Here is a 22,227-nt window from a genome sequence, read left to right as displayed (position 1 = left end):
TCTTCATGTTTTTCTTTCCTAAACCTCAAACACTATTCTCCTTTTCTCACCCTCTACTGATAGCTTCTGAAAAGCAATTTGAAGAAACCTGCTAATCTTCCCACCATCAAACTTATCATCTACTCTATCTGTACTCATTTCCTCTGCCTTCCTTCTATTACAGTGAATGACCTCTCCCTGCACATCTAAGGCCAGACCTTACCCTTGTGATCTCTATCCCCTCACATATTCAGAGGTTTACTCTTTACTCCCTCAATTGTCATGCCTCTCTTTTCTACATCATTGACTTCTCTTTTACTACTGGGTCATTCCTTTAGTGTGTGCCTTTCTAAACTACATGTCTATCTCCTCCTACTTCTCCATATCTACTCATTCAGAGTTGACTGTGCTTTCCTTGCATTATCCACTCCATTGTACTCGCATCTTCACCATTCTGTAGAAATTACTCATGTCAAGGTTGCCCGTGTCCTCCATTGCCCAGATTCAACAGATAATTCCCAGTTCTCATCTTATACAACCTCTCAACATCATTGGACCATTAACCACTCCTTCTCTCTTAAAACATTTTTTTCTCCCTTGGCTTCCAGCACATCCTCATCTTATAATTGGCCTCCTAGCTCATTAGCCATTCCTTCTGGTTCTCCTTTGCTGGACTCTCCTCTTTTCCCTGACTTTTAATTGTTGGCTACTCCTGGGGTTCAGTCCTCGGACCTTTCTTGTACACTCCATGGGTAATTTTATCTTGTGGTCCACGTCCAAATATATATCTCCAGCTCTGTCCTTTCCTTTGAGCTCTAGGATATCTGTTTCCCTAGTGTTTCTAGTTGGATATCACACAGTCATCTCAACCTTAAAAGGAATAAAATACAGCTCTAGATTTTCCTTTCCAAAGCTGCTCCTCTCCAAGTCTTCCCTATCTTAATAGTCTGTACTACTGTGTACTCTGTTGTTCAAGGTCAAAACATATAGACATTCTAGACCCTTCTCCTTTGCTGATATCTCTCACATTTGGTTAGTCCATCAGCACATCTTTTAGCTTCTGCTTTCAAAGTAAACCTGGGATCTGACCACTTCTAATTATCTCCTCAGCTACCACCCTAGTCCAAGTTACCATCTTTCTCACCTGGCCTACACAGTTGTGTCATCGATGATCTTCCTCTCCGCTCTCTTGCCCACCAGCTCCCCACCCCGCCTTCCTTGTGTCAATTCTCCATACAATGACCGGAATCATTTTTAAAAATTTAATTGAATCACATCATTTCCCTGCTCAAAATTCTCTTCTCTTTGAACATCACTGAGAATAAGTTCCAAGGTCCTTATTATTGCCCATAAGACTTTTAGCTGCCTTGCTGCCCTCATGTTGTTGCCCTGCCACCCTTACTGGCTCCCTTTCAGCCATGTTCGCTTTTTACCTTACCAGACACCCACCTGTGGGCCTTGAACTTGCATTTCTCCGCCAGGACTGCTTTTCCCACAGGAATGCCCCACACCTTCTTCATTCAGGTCTCTGATTATGTGTCTCTTCCTTGGAGAAGCCTATCAGTCTAAAATATCTCAAGTAGCAATCCATTCTTCTTTGCCATTTTTTATTTTCATATTTTCCTCTCTATTTCTTCATAAGCTCTTATCACTATCTAGTGTTATATGTTACATTGTCTACTATCTGTCTTGTCTACTAGATGGGGCCACAAATTCAGGGACCACATCTCCAGTGCCTAGAACAATATTAGGCACAGAATATGTGCTCTGTAAGTAATTGTTGAATGACTGAATCTACTCAGGGACAAAACATACAAACATTAATGAAAATTCAAGGTAAATTGCACTAATCATTTTCATGTATTTTCATTCTCTCATATATATAACCTGATTTAATCCTTACCTAAGATCAGTGCTGTCATTTCCCTATTTTACAGGTGAGGAAAGAGCTACAGTGCGGATGTCTCTTCCCCAGATCACATAGCTAGTTAGTGGTGGAGGTAGAATTCAAGCCCAGATCTCCTGATTATAAATCCTGTCTATTTCGTGTATAAAAGATAGTAAGTACTTTGGGAATTAGAGAGAAATTTGGTTTGCTAAGGGATATAGGAGCTAGTGGGTGCTTTGGGGAAATCTTAGAGTATTTTTATCTTGAGATTTGGATATGGGATTGGATATAAATATATAAAGAGTGAGGGCATTCCAGATATTGTAATGACATAAGCAAATGCAAAGAGACATGAATATGTGTGGTGAATTCACACAAGGAGTAAACTCATATAGCAGATTCCTTGGTCAGCAGCCTAAGAAGTTAGGGCTTGAGCTCGAGGTAGTAGGAAACATTTAAAAATATTTGAATCAAGACTGCCATATGCACAGGGGTATTCTGAGAATCCCCCAGCTTGGTCAGCAATGCAAAGAAGAGAGAGGGGAGGAGATCAGAGGGAGAGGGAGCAGGAACAAGGGCCTGGGTTGGAAGGAATTGCTCAGAAAAAAAGAAAGGCAGTTCTTTCTTAGAGGAAGGAAAAGAAGGTGCTAAGTTTAGGGAAGATTCTGGTAGCTCCTAAGATTTTGGAAAGTGATCTTTTTTGTGTCTGAAGATGCCAAACTTTTCAAAGCAAGTCATTCTTTTAACTATTTTATTTTTCCTTTTTCTCCCCAAAGCCCCCCGGTACGTATTTGTGTATTTTTAGTTGTGAGTCCTTCTAGTTGTGGCCTGTGGGATGCTGCCTCAGCGTGGCTTGATGAGTGGTGCCATGTCCTTGCCCAGGGTTCGAACTGGCAAAACCCTGGGCCACCGAACTGGAGCATGTGAACTTAACCACTTGGCCATGGGGCCGGGCGGGCCCCCGAAAGCAAGGCATTCTTTTGAGACTAAAGACAGAAGATCAATCAAGTCTGGAGGTTGGGGTTTTGAGTTGTTAGTAGAAATTTTGGAAGAGTCATTATGTGAAAACAGAAATTATAGAACAACAGTTAGATGTTAACTCAGATTGATAAACATGTTTTGAGTGCCTATTATATGTTAGATCTAACTTCTTATAAGAAAATATTTCTGTGTTTTTCATTTTGTTTGTTTTTTAGATTGTGCTAGTCAAATTGTGGTGAAATTTAGCTACTGTGCATCGTGACTTCAGGCAAGGTGAAGCTTTATTTTAGAAGCTGACTCACTTTGAACTGGTTTTTAAAAAATGTTCTAGGATGGTGGAAAGATCTGCGTGGAACAATGCTTAATATTTCAAAGCGAGCACTTGAAAATCTATTTCTGCTTCTTAGTAATAGGATCTCTGAGGTTCCAGAATTATTTTTGAACTGGATCATTGGTTCTTGGAGGCCCTGCTATCCCAGGTCTGTGGAACTGGTGAGGATTTTGGTGTAATTGCTTTTTCACCCGGCATTTGATGGAAATTGTTTTGGGAATTACTTAGTCATATATCTAAGAAATATCTAGTTTTTATCCTCTTAGAGATGGGATTTAATGTCCAAATGGTGTGATTTGACTCCATGTATGGCTCTTGGCTACTTAATTGTTAAAATTCCTGACTGCTGTGTCCCTCAATTAAATTGAAAATTTAAATGAAACATATGTGCTTTGTATCTGTATTTTGAAGCAGCCTGTGATCTATTTTCATAACTTATTGGTTCCAGCCCTGTGCTTGTGTTCTTGGAGCTCCTTTTAGCTTGGCACGCATCCCTCCATTCTCCCCACCACTTTTCAGAAGACTTCTTTAGTATCCCACTCCCACTTGCCTTGTTTCACTTCTCTGACCATCTGTACATAAGTGCACTTGTAATTTTTCTTTCCTTAACTTCACTATAAACTGGATGCCTTATATGGTTTGTTTTTTAAATTCCTTTATGCTTTAAAATACTGCACGGAGAAGGCAAGTCTGTGGGCACCATGTGCCCCACTAGTCCGCTTTTTTTTTTTCCAAGAGAAGCAATAAAAAAACCTTTATTGTTGTTTAAATATTAGCTCTTCTGATTTTTAAATGTGGGTGGCTTATTCGAATTTTTGAAAGTACCAGGTGGTCCAATGTGGTAAAGGCCAAATGGCATGTGTGAGGGCTTGTTTAGTTCCCCCGAGGCAGGCTGAGTTAGCCCCCTCTGCAGACAGCCAGGGTTTCCCAATGCACATTCTACTAACACTGGTTCTACCCACCACAGAGTTTTCTCGAAAAGAGGTCTTGATTAGATAGATTGAAAAACACTATTTCAACCCCTACTGGAGGATCTCAGTGCACATTAGCATATTATTGTCTCTGAGAAGCTCAAAGTTGAAAAAAAACCATATTTTTAAACAATACAGCATTCCCCAAATTTACTTGACTATGAAGCCTTTTTCCTACATCACATCTCTCAACATCCTGTAGAACTAGGATTCTTGGGACACTTCGGGAAGTGCTTCTGTAAGTATTTCCTCTCTCGGGAAGGCCAAAAAGAGTAAATCTCAAGCCCAACCCCCATGATAGAATAATTTAATCCCCCTAAAGACATGATGTGGAGAACAAGTATTGTCTTTGCATTTTAAGTCCTCCCAATGCCATAAAATGACAACTCAAATAAATTTTGGTGTGAGTGGGTCTTTAAAAGACCTGCCAACACTGAGAGCAGGAAGAGGAAACGTGTGGACTATTCACTGCCTGTCCTTTGAGATGTTGGGTCTGTTCCTTTGTCTCTCCTCAGGTTTGTCATTGTGTGCAGTGGCATATCCCGGTCCCATCACCACCAACATGCTGCATAATGGATGAGGCTGAAGAGACCGAGGCAGCAGGTGTTCCAGCAATTAAAAAACAGAAAGAACAGAGCGGTTGATTGTTGCAAACAGCATTAGTCCTCCCTCTCTTCCATTTACAAACAACAGCTCTCTGTGGCAATCAGCGGTCAACTAGCAACTGGTCTGATTTGCAAGTTCTGCTTATTACCTTTGGGGCAGTGTAGTCAAGCCTCTTGTTTGGATAGTTTGTGTCCTTATGTTGGAAGTGGGATGTGTTTTTCCCTTGTCCTCTGAAAGGTTATGATAACCTGGTTAATTGCCTACAAACTTCTTTAGTTAAAAATCATATCACTGTACACTAGAATGGATTGGGGACAATGATTAGCTTTGCTGGCATTCTTGGCTTCCCTGTAAGGGAAGGAGGAAGAAATATGTTTTCAAATTTAGGACTAGAGAGTGTACAAGCTTTCAAGGACCTGAGCATACGCCACAGCTAGGAAACGTTTACTTCAGGGGGACAAAAGTATAGTTTTTATATTTGATTTTAAATGCTTGAGAAAGAGCTATACTTTGGATTATTGTGACTGCTCCAATTTTCAGGAATTTATTGGAGACCTTTAGTTGTGCTTTCTCTTGCCTACCTGTAGCCAGCAAATCAGAAACAGCTATCTGAAAGGATAATAGGTTTATATCATCATAGTAGTTGTGTCTTTCCATAAGATGTTGACTGTTTATGAACAAGACCATGTGCAAGTTTAGGAACATTTAAATGTTTGTGTAGTTACATGCTTTGTTTTCAATTATTATTTGATAAATTCTCCAATGTCACAGATATTTAGAAATTGTAATACATTTGAAACACTGCATTTAACTGTTAGCCTCATAATGTATATGTAATACAGATTGAAAGTTTACAGTGGTCTTTTGGAGCGAGCTCATGTGGCTCAGGAGAGAACATTATATACATCTCCTTATTCTGTGTTCAGTGACATCAGGTTGAGCTTGAAATTGGCTGTGGTGGGAATTTTTACACCATGGAGATTGGCAAATGCTACGTCAGTTCCCCCCCACCCCCCACACCAATTGTTAAGCATTTAGCAGAACACCCTTGGTTCTAGGCCATCTCTCAGGATGACTTGATTATAAGAAATTTTTTAAATATAATCAAGGACCTCTTAGAACATAGCAGTGTTCTAACAACAACAGTTACCTTTTAAACCTTTTTCCCTTCTTCTTCTCCCCAGTCTTTTGGTTAATGAAGTTTTTCAAGATGAGGTGTGGGCAGAAGATCCTTTTGTTGGTTTTGTTTTTTATTTTTTTGGCTAAACATGGCTCTCATCTATTAGGTTTATAAAGAATAGCCTCTTGTTTTTTCTTAAATTTCCCTGGGGTAGTCCAGTGTTACACTGTTTTCTTATAGTTCTTTGTAACAGTCTGAAGACAGAACTCCTTCCTCGTTGATGTGCACATTGTTTGTGCAGGAAGAGGTAAAGAGAGCCTGAGCAGTGTTCACTCCCGTCCAAGCCAAGATGGCAGCTGCTTCCTCAGTGTTGGGCAGCCACCACACTCACCACACTGCGGTGTCAGTGAGGCCCAGTGACGAATGGCATTTTAGTGGGCTGGGATTACCAGCTGCTGTCTTCATCACCAACCAGCTAAAAGAACAGATTTCCTGTCATAATACATTGTTTGTAAATTTAAAGAACCAGAGGAAGATAGGCAGAGAAATATTTTGTTGTAGAAATGCCTAATGGTCTTAAATGAGGAATCTTGTCTTCCTTCCTCCTTCTCTTCCCCTTCACTCCCCACTAATGGATATTTATGTTTCAATCCATAGGGGGTCAAGTTATATGTAGGATTATTTCAGTTTGGATCTTTTGCATGTTTGTGATGATTTTTTTGAATACAGAGGTAAAAATCTAGTGATATCACAAAGATTGTTATTATTTCATCCAGGGTGTTGAGTGAATTGATAAGAAACGTACAAACATTTTGATAATTTTCTGGATTGGGGGGTTTATTTTCTTATTTCACACTTTGAGGAAAAGGCACATTGAAGAGAGAAGAAGCTGGCAAAGGTGGGAAGTCAGATATTTATCTACAACTCAACTGATACCAGGGGAAAATTAGCAGGGACATAGGCATATTTAGGCAGCAACGCATACTGGTTAGGAACATGGCTCGGGAGCCAAACTGCCCAGCTTAGAGCCCTGGCTCTGCCAGCTTCTAGCTATATGAAATTGGGCAAATTACTTAACAATCTGTACTTCAGTTTCCTCATCTGAATAACAGGGACAGTAATAGTACTTACATCAGAGCCCCAGATAACCCACTGAGCACCTTTGTGTGTGGGCTGTATGGGCTTGGGTACAGACAGTGGCTTTGTGTGAATTAGGAAAACAGTACTCTTCCTTTAGAAGAGTTTGTGTGGCTTGACAAAGGCTCAGGCTGGCTTTTAGCCCCAACTTGTCTTCTCAGCTGGGTGCCCTTATCTAAAGCATAACCTGTGTAACCAGTTGTGGTAGCTTGACTGCCATACCAGGGAGCTGAGAAGTAAATGAGTCAATTAAGGGTTCCATAAAAGATGCTGTTACTATTATCATCAAAATCTCAAGGTGAGAGGCTAGAGTAGAAGAGGGTTCAGAGAGTCTGTGGATCTGTGCAGAGATGTCTTAGACTTAGAGAAGAGATTTGCTGGAAGCCCTTGATTATTAGCAAAACTGTGGCTACGACCCAGTTGTCTTGACTTTTGGCCTCCTACAGATCTTGACTACGTGTCGCTAGACAACTGTGCCATTCAAACAAAAGAACCATTGATAGAGGATGGGGATGAGGGGCACTGTGGGTGTTCCCAACACTAGGTGCCCACCCAGAGCCATTCAAATGGCAGACTCTCAGAAGATTATATGTCTTTTATTTTCCAAAGCAAAACAGTACATTGGCTCCTTTGTCAGATATTCAAATGTTTGTTTTAAAATAGACTATGCAGCAGGCACGTGTGGATCCCAGTTACCATTTTAATAGGGGACTTGAGGAATATTATTAGATGGAGGTGTATTTTTATTACATTTGAATGGAAAAACCTCTTAAAAGTGGTATTTTCTCACGATAAGGTCTTTTCTGAGTAAAACCAAATGGAAAATGGCTTTAACTACTAATGAGAGAACACAAATGAGGTTGAGCCACTATGGAGTTTAGCCTATATATTCCCAGTTCCCCCTTTAAAATCTTTTTAATTGTAAAATATAACACAATTTCAGAAAACCACATAAAACAAATATGTAGATTACTTCATTATTTAAGGTGGACAGTCTTGGAGTCACTGTGTCAAGAAGTAGACCCAAATCAAGAAGTAGAATGTTGCCACTCGGGAAGCCCATTCTGGGCTCCCTCTCGGTGATAATTCCTTCCCTCTTTCCTAAAAGTCACTCTCTTTCTATGTTGGTCGGTTCCTTGCTTTTCCTCGTTGCTGTGTTGCCCAAGTCAGACCTCCCTTTTAAAGGATAGGCTGTTTAAAATGTGACCATCCTGTCTTTATAACTAAAGAGCAGTTCGCCATGCTTTATTTTCCTTTGGTAATCCAATAACTTGTTTGGGTGAATTCTAGTAGTTTTCTAGCTTGACTTTGATGCCTTTTTAAATGCCAAGTACTGGTGAAGCGCAACAGTCTTGTGGTTACTTTGGATTCTTAGCTTAAAACTATTCAGTTATTAGAATATCAAATAGTGAAATTGATCAGTTCTTCAGACGGCTCTACAGTCATCACAGGACTGCATGTACTTGGCAGAGCCTTCAGTTCCAGTTCTTTGCCCCAGAACAGGAAGCTAAGGGGCTTGACCCCCTCCTTCCTTCCCATCCTCAATGCTAACGTCATGTCCATTTGATGGCTGGCAAGTGCCATTTCTGTGCAGTAAGCAGGTGAGAGAGTGGGTTGAATGGAAATGAGATGACCACTGGTGAACTGGTGAGTGACTGTCATCAGCAAAAACAAATAGGAAAAAGTACTCCTAGGAGTAAATGCGGAGGCACTGGGCAGGCTGTTGACCTGAGTACTTTCCCTGGACTGCTGAATGGCTTTCAGCCCTAGCCCCAGATGACATTTTATTAGGAATATTTTGAAACCTTTGAAAGAAAGAAAGAAGGAAAGGTTGGTACGAAGAAACCCGTATACCCACCACCTAGTTTCAATAATTGTTAACATTTTCTGTATTTACTTCTTACACACACATTCACACATACTTCTAGTATTTTTTCAACCATTTCAAAATAAATTAGACATCAAACTCCTTTCCCTCTAAATACTTTACTATGCATCTCCAAAATATAAGAACGTTTTCCTACATAACAACCATGCCATTTTCACTCTTAATATGAGGTAATGCCCTAATGTTATCAAATGACCAGTATATATTTGAATTTCCCCAATTGTGCCCAAAATGTCATCTATAAAGTTTTTTTCTTTTGATGAGGAAGATTGTTGCTGAGCTAACATCTGTGCCAATATTCCTCTATTTTGTGTGTGGGATGCCACCACAGCATAGCTTGATGAGTGGTGTGTAGGTCTGCGCCTGGGATCGGAACCAGCAAACCCCAGGCCACTGAAGCAGAGTGTACAAACTTAACCACTATGCCACCAGGCTGGCCCCCCATTAAAAATTCTTTTAAACTAGCATTTTATTAAGGAGCATACAATGTACTTGGTTGTTATGTCTCTTATTTTAGAATAGCAGCCCTCCCCTTCTCTTCATGACATTGACTTTTGGAAGGCCAATTTTCTTATAAAATGTGCCATGTTCTGGATTTGCACAATTGTTTCCTACGGTCTCATTTAACCCAGACATTGTGTATAGGAGGTCGTCACCTAGACTTGCCTGTGTGATTTTGTACCCAGCACTCATACCCAGATCCAGCTGTGAAGTGGCAAATCTGCCTCTGCTGTACTCACTTTCTCCTGAACAGTATTTCTGAACAAAAATTGCAACCACCCGATTTACACACTCTAGTTGTGGAGTTTTTCTTCTCCTTAGATGTGAAGCTTGGGGGGAAAAAAGTAATAGAACTTCCAGTTAGTATTAAATAGCCTACTAGAGGGTTTCCGCTCTTGATTTCTAACCTCTGACAACCTCCTCAAACAGTCTCCTACAACCATCTTTTAAAGGTAAGGGGAGCAGGCTCAGGGAAATGAAGCTATTTATCCAGTCAAGATAGCTTCCAAGACCTGAAATTTGGACCCAGGTTTGCCTGATTCAGAGGTTTTATACTTCACTGTGATGAGGACTGAATGACAGTTACACACACTGATTTGCCAAAATTAGCCCAGAACTGAAGTATTTATTTAAGGAGCAATATGATACCCAGGTGACAATAACATCATGGCTGAAGCACACCTCTGCTCTTTGAAATGGAGACAACACACACAGCCCAGAAGCACTCTACTAGCCCATTTTCTTTCTGGACTCGTCCTTCTCTTTGCTCTCAGATCAGTTGCCAACACTTTATGTTGTGTTAAAGCTCACTTTGAGTGTTGTCAGTCTTTCTTTGTAGCTTCTCTTCTGTCTCTTTGTAAGGCAAGAACAGCTTGAGGATGTGCAAACACACTTACTGCTAAACCCACTCACATGTTCCTGGACTGACCCATTTTCTGTGCATAGAGCATGCAATGTCTAGATCAGAGGACTTAATGCTCCCAGGGTGCTTTTGAGCATTGCCTGTATTCTTAATTAGACTTTTTTTTAGTGGATTCTGTCAATCTTTGGCTATAAACAGTGCCTTCTGGTTTTCTGATGACATGATGAAAATATAAATGGATTCTGCAGATTGCATTTTATTATCCTCAATATTAAGCACTCAGAGCTAGTGCTGGAGAGGATCATGATTTGATAATGTTGATTAAATAACCTCAGGCCTGGACTTCTGTGCTGTGTCTTTGCCAACCCAAACTGAATAGATTTAAGGAGGTATTGTTATTAAGGAGAGTGTAGCAATATAAGTGGCACAGGAAGTGCCTTCAGAAGGCAGGGTGGTGGGGCAATGAAGCCCTGATCTGGGTCAAGGGAGACCTGATTCTAGTCTCATCTTTGCTGATAGCTAGCTGTATGACCTTGAGCAAATCACTTACCTGGCAGGACATTGTTTTTCTCTTCTATAGAATAAAGGAGTTGTGTATGTAACTTGGAGTTATTCTGGTCTAGTGAGAAGGGACACTGGATGGATCTATAGAAAGATTCCTGGATGTCGTGTGGAAGATAGCTGTGGAGGGGCCAGACTGGAAGCCAAGAGACCACAGAGGTGGCTGCTGCAGTTACCTTGCTGAGAAGTGATGGAGGCTTGGACTAGAGTGGTAGTGTAGACACAGAGGGAAAAGGACAGACATAAAATATATTTGAGAGAGAAGAACGTTGCTCTTCTTGATGGCTTGAATGTGTCTTCATGTTATTGGGGATAGGAGATGGTGGTGTCATTTGTTGACATAGAGAAGACCAAAGGTGGATCAGGTTGAATCAGGGGACAGACATCATGAATTTTGTTTGATCTTATTAAGTGTGAAATATTTATTGGGTACTCAAGTGAGGGTGTTGAGTAAGAAATTGGATATTTGATTCTGGACTTTAGTGCCACATACAAAAATTTGCGAGTTATCACATGCAAGATATTTAAAGGTAAGATACTTACCTTTTACATTAAAAATGCATGGTTTACCATATGTGAGATATTTTAAATCTTGAGAGTACACAGGAAAGGGGAGTGTGTGGCTAGAGAGAGAACAAAAGAAAAGTGAAGAAAGGAAAAAAGAACCTTATTTTACAGTTAGGTAATGAGGTAGAAATACCCAAAGCAATGGAGAAAGGAGTATTTATTGAATGAGGTAGAAGGAGAACTGAGAGTATCTGGGGTGGGGAGGCAGGAGGGGCAAATGATCCAACAAAGAGGGAGTGGTTGACTGTCCTGCTGCTGAGACATTGATTCAGATCAGATAAGAAAAATATCTTTTGGATCAGACAGTATGGCAATATTAAAATTTAAGAGGAGAACCAGGAAAGCATGGCATCATTTAAGATCAGGGAGGAAAGACCTGGAAAGAGTACTGGAAAGACAGAAATCAAGAATGAGATCTATGGCAATTCTAGTATTGTTACCAATACTGACAATGAAGTTTATCGAGCTCTTACTATAGATCAGGCACTGTGGGAAGAGCTTGACATGTATTAATTCATTTACTCTTTGCACAAACCTTTGGAGTAGGTACTCTTATCATTTCATAGGGGGGGAAGCTGAGGGTTGGTAGAAATTCACTAATCTGCCTATTATTTAGCTTATGCTGGTGGAGCTCAGAATCAGAGTCTGAGGGTCCAACTCCTAACCCTCTAGGAATTTTCAGTGAATTTAAAGAGCACACCTTGGAGGCAGCTGAGCTATGATGATAAAGGTAATGGGTACAGGATTCTCATAAAGGGAGTTTGGACTGTGAAAAGAAGGAGAAAAACAGGATGGTGGTTGAAGAGGCTGGATTGAATTAGGATTTTTAGGAGAAGAGGGAACTCATTATGCCACCAGCAGAGATGAAGGATGCTGTGGACCAAGGGGTAAAGTTGTAATAAAGGCAGCACCTGGGGGTGGGAAGGAATTGGATCCAGAGCCTTGATAGACGGAAGAGAAAGTATACTTCTTCCTTTTGAGCTGGCAGGAAAAGATGAAAAGATAGGTGTAGATATGGTATGTAGGGGGATGTGCTTGGGGCTGGGAGTGGTGGTCCTAAAGGAAAGTCTGGACATAGGGTCTCAATCTCATTGAGATTCCAACAGCGAAGTCACTGCCTATAAAATAGAGGTGGGAGAGTCCACAAGGAAGTAATTGAGAGCAACAAGCAAAATGTCATTCCGGGACTATCTCTTTAGGAATGGGGAATTAGTGGGAAATGGGGAGAATGATTACCAAAGACCCCTCCCTTACCGCATCTTCTGGGGTGTCACTTTTGTTTCAACGTCAAGTATTACCCATAGTTCTGACGCACAGGTTCTTTACCATCTGGGCCATGCCTGCCCTGGTACCTCATCTCCTGCCACCCTCCCCATTCTCGCCTGCCTCCCCTCTGTGCTCAGCCCTTAGAACTTTTCCTCTTTGCTCAAAGAAACCTTTGTACAGGTCTTTGTGTCTGCCTGGAGTGCCCTACTTATCTCTTTCCTTTGGGGAATCCCTTCTCATTCTTCAGGACCAACTCAAGTCAGCCCCTCAAAGGCTTTCCTTGACTATCTTAGGCAGAGAGAGTTCACTCCTTTGCTCATGAACTCTGTAGTCACACTACCTGAGGTTAAATCCAGGCTGTGCTATTTACTAGCTTGGTGTCATTGGGTTGTTTTGAGGATTAAGTAAATTAATACATGGCAGGCATTTAGAACAGAGAGGGCATATTATAATTGGTATATGAATGTGAACTATTAGCCTTCAACTATTTCTTCAGTCATGCAATTTGTGTTAATTGCTTCCTTCACGCGCTTGTAGTTCTTGGTCCTTGTTTCTCTTGCAACACCTACTCTATTGTAATGTTTTATCTTTCACCCTGGATTGTGGATTCTTTGTACTAGGTCTTGTCATTTTGGTCTCACACCTATTACTCTGCCCAGTATGAGATAGGTATTCAGTAGATGATTGATTGATTGTTAATTCTGGCTTAGATGAATATGATTTATGAATGTTTACAAAGAGTTCCCAGAGAATTTTGATTTGATTTTTCTAGCAACTCCACGAAGGAGACAGAAATAGCAGTGGATTTATTTCTCAGAAAATGTGAAAAATAAGAGCATTACTGCTTTGCTTTATAATTTATAAAAATATGCAGAAATGTTCTTGTTAAATAAGTCAAATATGATCAGAAGTGAGCATAATGAGCTGCAAATAATCTTCAGTGAATTAAAGAGGTGTGATTTTCATTTACAATTGTAGGAGGAAATCACAACCTTCTGAAAAGGATACCTGTTTTTGTATAACAAATTAGAGAAAATATCCATATTTTTAAAAAATTGTCAATCTATTAAATTTTATTTTTTTCACTTGCTTAAATCCAGGAACCATTATTTTGTCAGCTAATAGAATCTCCTCTTAAGACCGTCATAATAGGGTTTCCAACGTTTATTTAAAATCCTCTTCTGACCTGCAGTTAATGAAGGGTAGTTTGTCCATCAGATTGCTTTCAAAAAACAACTGAAGATTACTGAAAATATTTCTGAAATACAATTTGTATAAATGTAGTATGATCAGGCTGAGAGACTGATTCTTGGCAGCCTTTGACTGTTCGTGGCAATTATAAAATAACAATGGTAACAAAGTAATTAGCAAGTGTAGCATTGTGATTGATATACAATGTGTTACATTATAAACACATCATAAAAGTGTTGCCATAAAGTTGTGCGGTTTTCCTTATTAGACTTTTTAAAAGTCCTCCGTATTTCCGTTATTTGAATGCTTTAGAGCAGTGCCATTGACATGGACAAACTCAGAGACATAATTACCTTTTAGTTCTATGGTAAGGAAATGAAATACAGATGAGCTCAGTCAATAATTACTTGCATAAAATAGTGTGATGACACATCATGATACCCTCTTTCTTCTGCTTTTGGTTTATTAAAGTAGATGAAAGATTTTTTTCCCTTTAAAACCGTCAGTGTTTTGGTAAATTATCCATTCATTGACTATTTTAATCTGACACTTATGGCATGTCCTTCCAACAAATATTTTGGTTGGTAATGAAAGTGAATTAATCTTAAATCATAAATCGGGGGTGGGGGGGGAATCTGATATAGGGCATTCCTGAAAGGCACACAGGGCATAGGTGGTGACATACTTGCCACCATAAGTACAAGGATCCCCTTGAATGGGGAGATGTGTGCAGGTTCATTATGCCTGCCCTTAAAATCGTGGTTGTGTCCAATAGTTTTGTCCACGCCCTCCTATTAGATTTTTTGGGGCTTGTTTTTCTTTTTTTTAAGATTGGCACCTGAGCTAACAACTGTGTCCAATCTTTTTTTTTTTTTTTTTCCTGCTTTATCTCCCCAAATCCCCCCCGGTACATAATTGTATATCTTAGTTGCAGGTCCTTCTAGTTGTGGCATATGGGACACTGCCTCAACGTGGTCTGACGAGCGGTGCCATGTTTGTGCCCAGGATCCGAACCAGTGAAACCCTGGGCCAACACAGTGGAGCATGTGAACTTAACCACTTGGCCACGGGGCCGGCCCCTGGGCTTGTTTTTATGTTGAATCCCTTTAGGGAACTGAAAGAACTTTGGCTTTTACTATGAGTGAGATGGGGAGCTATTGGGAGGTTTTGAGTGGAATAGTAGCATGATCTAACTATACAGGATTCCTCTGGCTGCTGTGTTGAGAATAGATGGGAAGGAGGCAAGGGTAGAAGCAGTGAGGCCAGTTAAGAGACCCTTATTAGGCGTAAGATGATGGTGGCTTGGAGTACAGTGGTAGAGTGGAGGCAGGGAGAAGTGGTTGGATTCTGGCTAAATTCTGAAGGGAGAATCAACAGGATTTGTTGGTGGGTGTGATTAGGTGAGAAAGATAGGGATCAAGCATGACTAACCTGAACAACTGTGAGGATCGAGTTGCAAGAATTAATTGTTCAGGTGGCTGAGGATCAGCAAGGTATGGAGAGCAGGATTTGGGGGACTGATAAAGTGCTCTTTACATTTCATGCTGCTCCTCCCCTGCTAGCCCCTGAATGCTCCTGAACCTGGGCTTGCTCCTCACCCACTCCACCTGCCGTGTACCTATCTCAGGCTCTCTTTAAGAGCTCTACTTATCTTCCCATCCTGCTCTGTGTCCTCAGAAAGTGATCACTAGCTGATGGCTTGGCCCGTGCCTTGCCTGGAAGGTTACTGAGAGTCCTCAGTCATTCAGAGTCCATGAGGGAAGGTTAGTAAAGAGGTTGGGCAGTCACTTTTCACTTCTCCTGCTCATGGACTGTTGGTAACGGTGGTTGATTCTTGGCAGCTATTTTGTTTTTTATAGCAATGCCTTATGCTGTCATGAAGGAAACAGTAGTTAGCACTCTTTATAGTTAAAATGTACAATGTGTCACACTGTAAATGCATCATAAAGATGTTGCTGAGAAGTGTTGTTGAGACATGTCATCTAAAATCCTGATTCCAATGGAAGGTCCTCCCATTCTGATTCTGAACTGCTGGCTTAGTTTATGTCAGGGCTTTGTAAAAATTTAGTCTGCATATGAATCACATGGGGATCTTTTAAAATGCTGGTTCTGATGAAGTAGTTCTTGGAGGGAGTAAGAGGACTGAGAGTGTGTATTTCTAACTTAATTTCAGGTGAAGATGCTACTGCCACTGGTCTAAGGACCAAACTTTTCAGTGGCACGGTCCTTGTTAAATTTTTTGAGTCTGTTCAGCTGTTGACCCTCCTAACAAGATCCAGGTGCTTCTAGACTAAATAACCTAGGCTTAGAAGAATGGATGGAGTTTGGATCAGTGGAGAGCAGTATGAAGGTTAAGCTGGGACCTCCTGGACACAGGAGATGGGGGAAGGAGGCAGAAGAGGAAGAACAGAGATGGAAATGACCACCTTCTTCCAAATGCATAGTGCCTATTCTTGTCTCCAGAATTGAGAGTCTAGGAAATTGAATTTAATCAGACTACGTCTTGGAGGATTTTGATTAGCAGGCTGACATTGGACTATTAACTCTACTTGAAGTTTTTTAGTGGCTATGCATCACATCCCTGCCAGCCCTGGTGGTCTAGTGGTTAAGATTCTGCATTGTCACCTCTGAGGCCTGAGTTTGTTTGCCAGTCAGGGAACCATACCACCCATGTGTCAGTTGTCATACTGTGATGGCTGCATGTTGCTGTGATGCTGAAAATTATGCTGCTGGTGTTTCAAATACCAGCAGAGTCACTCATGGTGGACAGGTTTTGGCAGAGCTTCCAGACTAAGAAAGACTAGGAAGAAGGACCTGGTCACTCATTTCTGAAAAAATTGGCCATGAAATCTCTATGAATAGCAGTGGACCATTGTCTGCTATAGCACTGGAAGGTGGGAGAATGGCGCAAAAAGACCAGGCAGGGTTCCACTCTGCTGTAACAGGGTCACTCGGAGTCGAAATTGACTCCATGATACTAACAACAACAAATGCATCATATGTAAGATAATTTTAAATAGTACCTGGGCATTTTAGGTAGTCCAGGGGCCACTAGTATTTTCTTATCTTAATAGTTATGTTACCTTCTATTTATGGTAAGTTTAGATATCTGCTTTCCTCGCTGGTCTGTGAACTTTCTACATGCAGTGGCCATGTCTCATTTGTGTTTTTATCTCTAGGCTCTGCTCATCATCATTGCTCAATATATGGAGAAGGGGCCTGGGTTAACTTAGCCAGAGACTCTGTAATAAATGTGGCTAAACTATCTTGCATTCTCAATGTTAGTGCCATTTGCTCTAGAACATAATACTTTTAACAGAAATCTAAAGGCCTGAGAAAAAATGTTTTCGAAACCTTCTAATCACTTCTTGGTGAATGGAGGTTAATTTTCGAGAGAATATTAGTGATGTTATGAGAATATAGATCAGGACTAATAGGTTCAGGAAAGAAAATGGGAAGATGTTTAAAAGTCTGTCTTTAAAATCTTAGCTTTTAAAAGGGCATCTTAATTTCTTTATTTTGGGGAAAAAGCTAGATATTGGCAAACTGTAAAAACTACTATTTATCCATTTCCTCACCTTCCCTCAAATAAGAATGAGAAGATATTAACAAAATAACATTATATTGGCTTGTGAATTGCCTTTCTAGTGGGGGGGTTAATAAGGATGTTTTATAATAGAACTTGAACTTTGGTTTATAAGGAAGAGTTGGGACTACTTAGTTTCCTTAGTCTGCTCTTTAAAACAAACAAAACATAAACCTTGTTTGGCTTTTCTGATGATTAAAGTATTGTATTAATTATAGAAAGTTTTAGGAAGGCAGCGAAAAATTTAAAGAAGAAAATAGAAATCACACCTGATTCCCACCATGAAGAGATAATATGTTGGCATGTTTCCTGTGTCTGTGTCTGTGTGTGTATTTGTCTGTCTCATAATGTCTGTGTCTGGTTTTGGAATCAGGGTAATGCAGGTCTAATAGAATAAATTGGAAAGTATCCTTTCCTCTTCATTTGTCTGTTAGAGTTTGTGTAGAATTGCATTACCTCTTCCTTAAATATTTGGTATAATTTACCAGGTAAGCCTTCTGGGCCTGGCATTTTCTTGGGGGAAGGCTATCTATTTCTTTGTTGAGTGAACTTTGGTTGTTTGTGTCAAGGAATTCATTCAGTTCATTTAAATTGGTGAATTTATTGGCACAAATTTATTTATAATATTCTCCTATTATCCATTTAATATCTATAGAATTTGTGATGATGTCATCTCTGTCATTCCTGATGATGGTAATTTGTGTTTTTCTTTTTTGGCTAAAAACCAAAGTTTATCAATTTCCATAGCTAAAGTTTTATCAGCTTGGCTAAAGGTTTATCAGTTTTATTGATCTCAAAGAAACAGCTTTTGATTTCATTGATTTTTCTCTGTTGCTTTTTGGTTTTCTATTTGATTTCAACTCTGATATAACTTTTTCCTTTTTTCTACTTAATTTGGGCTTAATTTGCTTAAGGTGGAAACAGAATTGATTGACTTGAGATCTTCTTTTGTGATATATGTAATATTGTGCTATACATTTCCCCAAGTACTGCTTTAGCGTCTTTCTGTGCATTCTTATATTGCCATATTCTTTCACTACAAATATATTCTGTTGTCTTTTGATTTATTATTTGACTAGTGGGCTATTTAGAATTGTGCTACTTAGTTTAAAAGTATTTGGGGATTTTTCCAGAAATATTTTTGTTGTTAATTTCTAATTTAATTCCGTTGTGCTCAGATAGCATACTTTTTATGAATTAAATTCTTTTAAGTCTATGAAGAAATTGATCTATTTCAGTAAATGTTCATTGTGAACTTAAGAGGCAAAATGTGTATTCTGTTGTTGTAGGGTGGAGTATTCTAGATATGTCAAGTCAATTTGGTTGATAGCGTTGTTCAAGTCTTCTTTATCCTTATTGATTTTCCTGTCTGCTTGTTCTATCAGTTATCAAAGGGAGATATTAAGTCTCTGACTCTAGATGTGAGTTTGTCTCTTTCTCCTTGCAGTTCTATCTGTTTCAGCTTGTGTATTTTGAAGGTTTTTTTAATTAGATGTAAAAATGTTTAGGATTGTTATGTCTTCCTGACCAGCTAAACCCTTTGTCATAATGAAATAACTTTCTTTGTCCTTGGTATTATTCTTTGTCCTAAAAGTTTCTTTGTCTGATATTAATATAACCTCTCTAGCTTTCTTTTGATTAGTGTTAGCATGGTATATCTTATTCTGTTCTTCTGTTTTTAACCTATTTCTGTCTTTATATTTAAAATGCATTTCTCATAGGCAGTGCGTAGTTGGGTCTTGCTTTTTTAATCCAATCTGACAATCTCTGTCTTTTAATTGGGGATGTTTAAGCCATTTATATTTAATGCACTTATTGATATGGTTGGGTTTAAAGCTACAGTATTGCTAATTGCTTTGTATTTGTTCCATCTGACCTGTTGTCATTCTCCCTCTTTTTTTCTTTTTGCCTATTTTTATTGTTAGAGTATTTTTTATGATTTCATTTTATCTCCTTCTTTGACTTATTAGCTATAACTTTTTATTTTGCTATGTTAGAGGTTGCTTCAGGGATTATAGTATGCATATTTACCTGGCATATTGTAGATGTTCAATAAATATTTATAATCAATATTGGCCAAAGGCCTCTGAGAGCTAGAGGCATCAAGAATGGCCGTCTGTCTTGTGCTGTCAGATAGTAAATTTTTTCACAGCTTTTATTTTCATCTTTTACACCATGTTATTATGGATATTGACTTTACTCTTTGTGTCTTGATGTTAGTCTCTCCAGGTCAGTGGTCTGTGTCTCCCGTGCTCTGCCCCCCTTAATGTTTTAACAAATAGATGTTATCCTTTGGCGGTGCTTTCTGCAGGCTTTTTTGAAAGTGTGTGGGTTGGATCCTCAGGATGAAAGAGGATGTAGCCTTGATTTATCATAGCCAAATCCAAAAATTAACATCCTTATCGGGAAGAACAGATATTTTTTAAGGTATTAGGTCAGAAAAAACCTTCAAAGAAATGGTCTAAATTTAAGATTAGCTGATCTAGGCAAAGCTACACATGGAAAGGAAATTCAGACCGCATAGATTTTCCTCATTCTTGGAATGCCACCAGTTATTTGAAGCCTCTTAAATATTTAGAAAAAATCATTGAACTTCCTGATTAAAAAAGAAAAACTTATGCTCTCTTTTTCTTTTTTTCTTTTCCAGCAAGTAACCGGCAGAAGTTTTGGTGATAAAGATTTTCGGACTGGGTTAGAAAATGGAATTCTTCTCTGCGAGTAAGTATGGGCTATATGCAGTTGATTTTATTCAAGAAAAACCATAATAGTATCCAGTGTGTCTGTAAAACTTCCAGTGCTTTCTTTTGAATGTATTTGCAGTTTGAATCTGAAATTTGAAGAAATCACTGGGCTATGCAGTAAATGTAAGTAGGGGAGGGAGTCTTGGTGTGCACCAGGGCATGGTGGGGACTATGGTAAACTTCAAACTAGATAAGGGAGGAGCAATTGGGAGCTGCTGCTCGTCTCCAACCAACTTGTACGATGTAGGAATTTGGGCCCAGGTGATTGTAAGGATGTGGACTGAATTGTGGTAAAAGTAGCAGCTTTTCTCCCTTTTTTATCCCAAACAAAAGCAGCCTGTACCAAATGAAAACAGTGCTTCTGTTTACTTACAACATGTAAAGTATGCAGGTAATGTTCCTCACCAGGCCTACTTCCCTGAGGTATTTTGAATGTATTTCATTTGTGCTATCGGCAAAATTCAAATGTGAACAATAACTGCCGTGTTTAATTTTTATGTTCTGAACCTGGGCTTTGTCATAGAGTGGTTGCTGTGATGGTGGATTCGAGAGCTTCCTGTGCAGTGGTTCTAGACAGAAAATAAGCTAGAGCCTTAATACTTCTAGATGGATGGACATAAAGTTCAAATCAAGGTTTCAAATTTTGAATTTATTTAGTAGGTTCTGTAATTTGGGTACTGATTTTTGTTTTATTGAAGTGAAAGATGCATACATGAAATGCACAACTCCTAGATCTGCAGTCTGATGGGTTTTGAAAACTGCATGCATGGGTGTAACCTACACCCTGATCAAGATATAGAACAGAGGGGCCAGCCTGGTGGCATAATGGTTAAGTTTGCATGCTCAGCTTCCATGGCCCGGCATTCACAGGTTTGGATCCCGGGTGTGGACCTACCATGGCTTGTCAAGCCATGCTGTGGTGGCATCCCACATAAAATAGAGGAAGATTGGCACAGATGTTAGCTCAGCAACAATCTTCTCAAGCAAAAAGAGGAAGATTGGCAACAGATGTTAGCTCAGGGCCAATCTTCCTCACAAAAAAACAAAACAAAACAAAACAAGGCTATAGAAGAGAAAGTTCCCTCATGTCCCTTTCCAGTCAATCTGAACCACCTATAGAAGAGCACTGTTCTGGTTTCTATCACCATAGCATCTAATTTGCCTAATCTTTAACTATATGTAAATAGAATCACATAGAATGCGTTCTCATTTTGGCAACTTTCTGAATATTGTTTGAGACACTTCCCCCCCCCCACCATGTAGTTGAAAGAACGTGGGTTTTGGACCCCAAGAACTAGAGACTCAAGGCCTTACTTTCCCCCTTAAATCGTTTAACCACGAGTGTCATTTTTCTGTCTCTAAAATGGTAAGAAAAAATTTATAACTCTTGCCTATTTCATAAGCTTTTTGTGAATTTCAACAGGATAATGTGGATAAGGTGCCTTAAAAAATTACATTTGCTATACAAATGTTAATTATTATGCAGCATCTTTCAACACAGTTCATGTCAGCATTTTTTTTCCTGCTCCCCACTGCCCTTCCTTCTGAAGGGAAGTTTACATCCCGTGATTGCTGTGTCCATACCTTCCTTCCTGTGGAGTCTCTCCCCTCTTCTCATACTTTACCACCTCTTTTCCCTTTGTTAAGTCTAAATGAGAGCTCATCTCTTAGGCAAACCACAATAAGTTTAGCTTCTCACCGGAGACCAGGCCAGACAGGCTCCAAACACTTCCCTTGTGTCTACCACCTACTTCTCCAATGATTCTGGGCTTAGCCCTCTCCTGATGTTAACAGACTAGCCAGAATCTGATCTAATGTATATGCCTCATGTTCTCTTAACTCTGTTGAAGTGGCTCTTTGGTACCAATTTTTGTTTACCTAACATTTGCTCCAAAGATTCTTGTAGGCATCCACCTCTCCACTACATTTCTTGTGAATACATCTGTCAGGGCTTAACCGAGCCCTAAGGAACTGGTGACCTGCAAGTGGGTCCTTTTGCCCAGGGTCGCTGGAGCCAATAGAATGAGACCTGGCTCTGAATAGCAGAGCAG

General features: G+C 39.7%; 1 protein-coding gene across 14 annotated transcripts in view; it reads left to right on the top strand.

Moving 5' to 3' along the window:
* LIMCH1 (LIM and calponin homology domains 1) overlaps positions 1 to 22,227 on the top strand; it is a 314,999-nt gene that overhangs the window by 99,544 nt on the left and 193,228 nt on the right. For 11 of the 14 annotated variants that reach the window (XM_023638170.2, XM_023638167.2, XM_023638168.2 and 8 more), the window contains exon 2: positions 20,083 to 20,153. In XM_023638170.2, coding sequence (XP_023493938.1) covers positions 20,083 to 20,153 — 71 coding nt within the window. Of the gene's footprint in view, positions 1 to 4,665; positions 4,878 to 20,082; positions 20,154 to 22,227 lie in introns of all 14 variants that reach the window. The other 3 variants (XM_070263890.1, XM_070263888.1, XM_070263887.1) reach the window with 2 other exon arrangements.

Source organism: Equus caballus, chromosome 3 (assembly GCF_041296265.1).
Source record: "Equus caballus isolate H_3958 breed thoroughbred chromosome 3, TB-T2T, whole genome shotgun sequence".
In the NCBI taxonomy this organism is placed as follows: Eukaryota; Metazoa; Chordata; class Mammalia; order Perissodactyla; family Equidae; genus Equus; species Equus caballus.
Note: the sequence above shows the minus strand (reverse complement) of the source record. Positions and strands in the feature narration are given on the sequence as shown.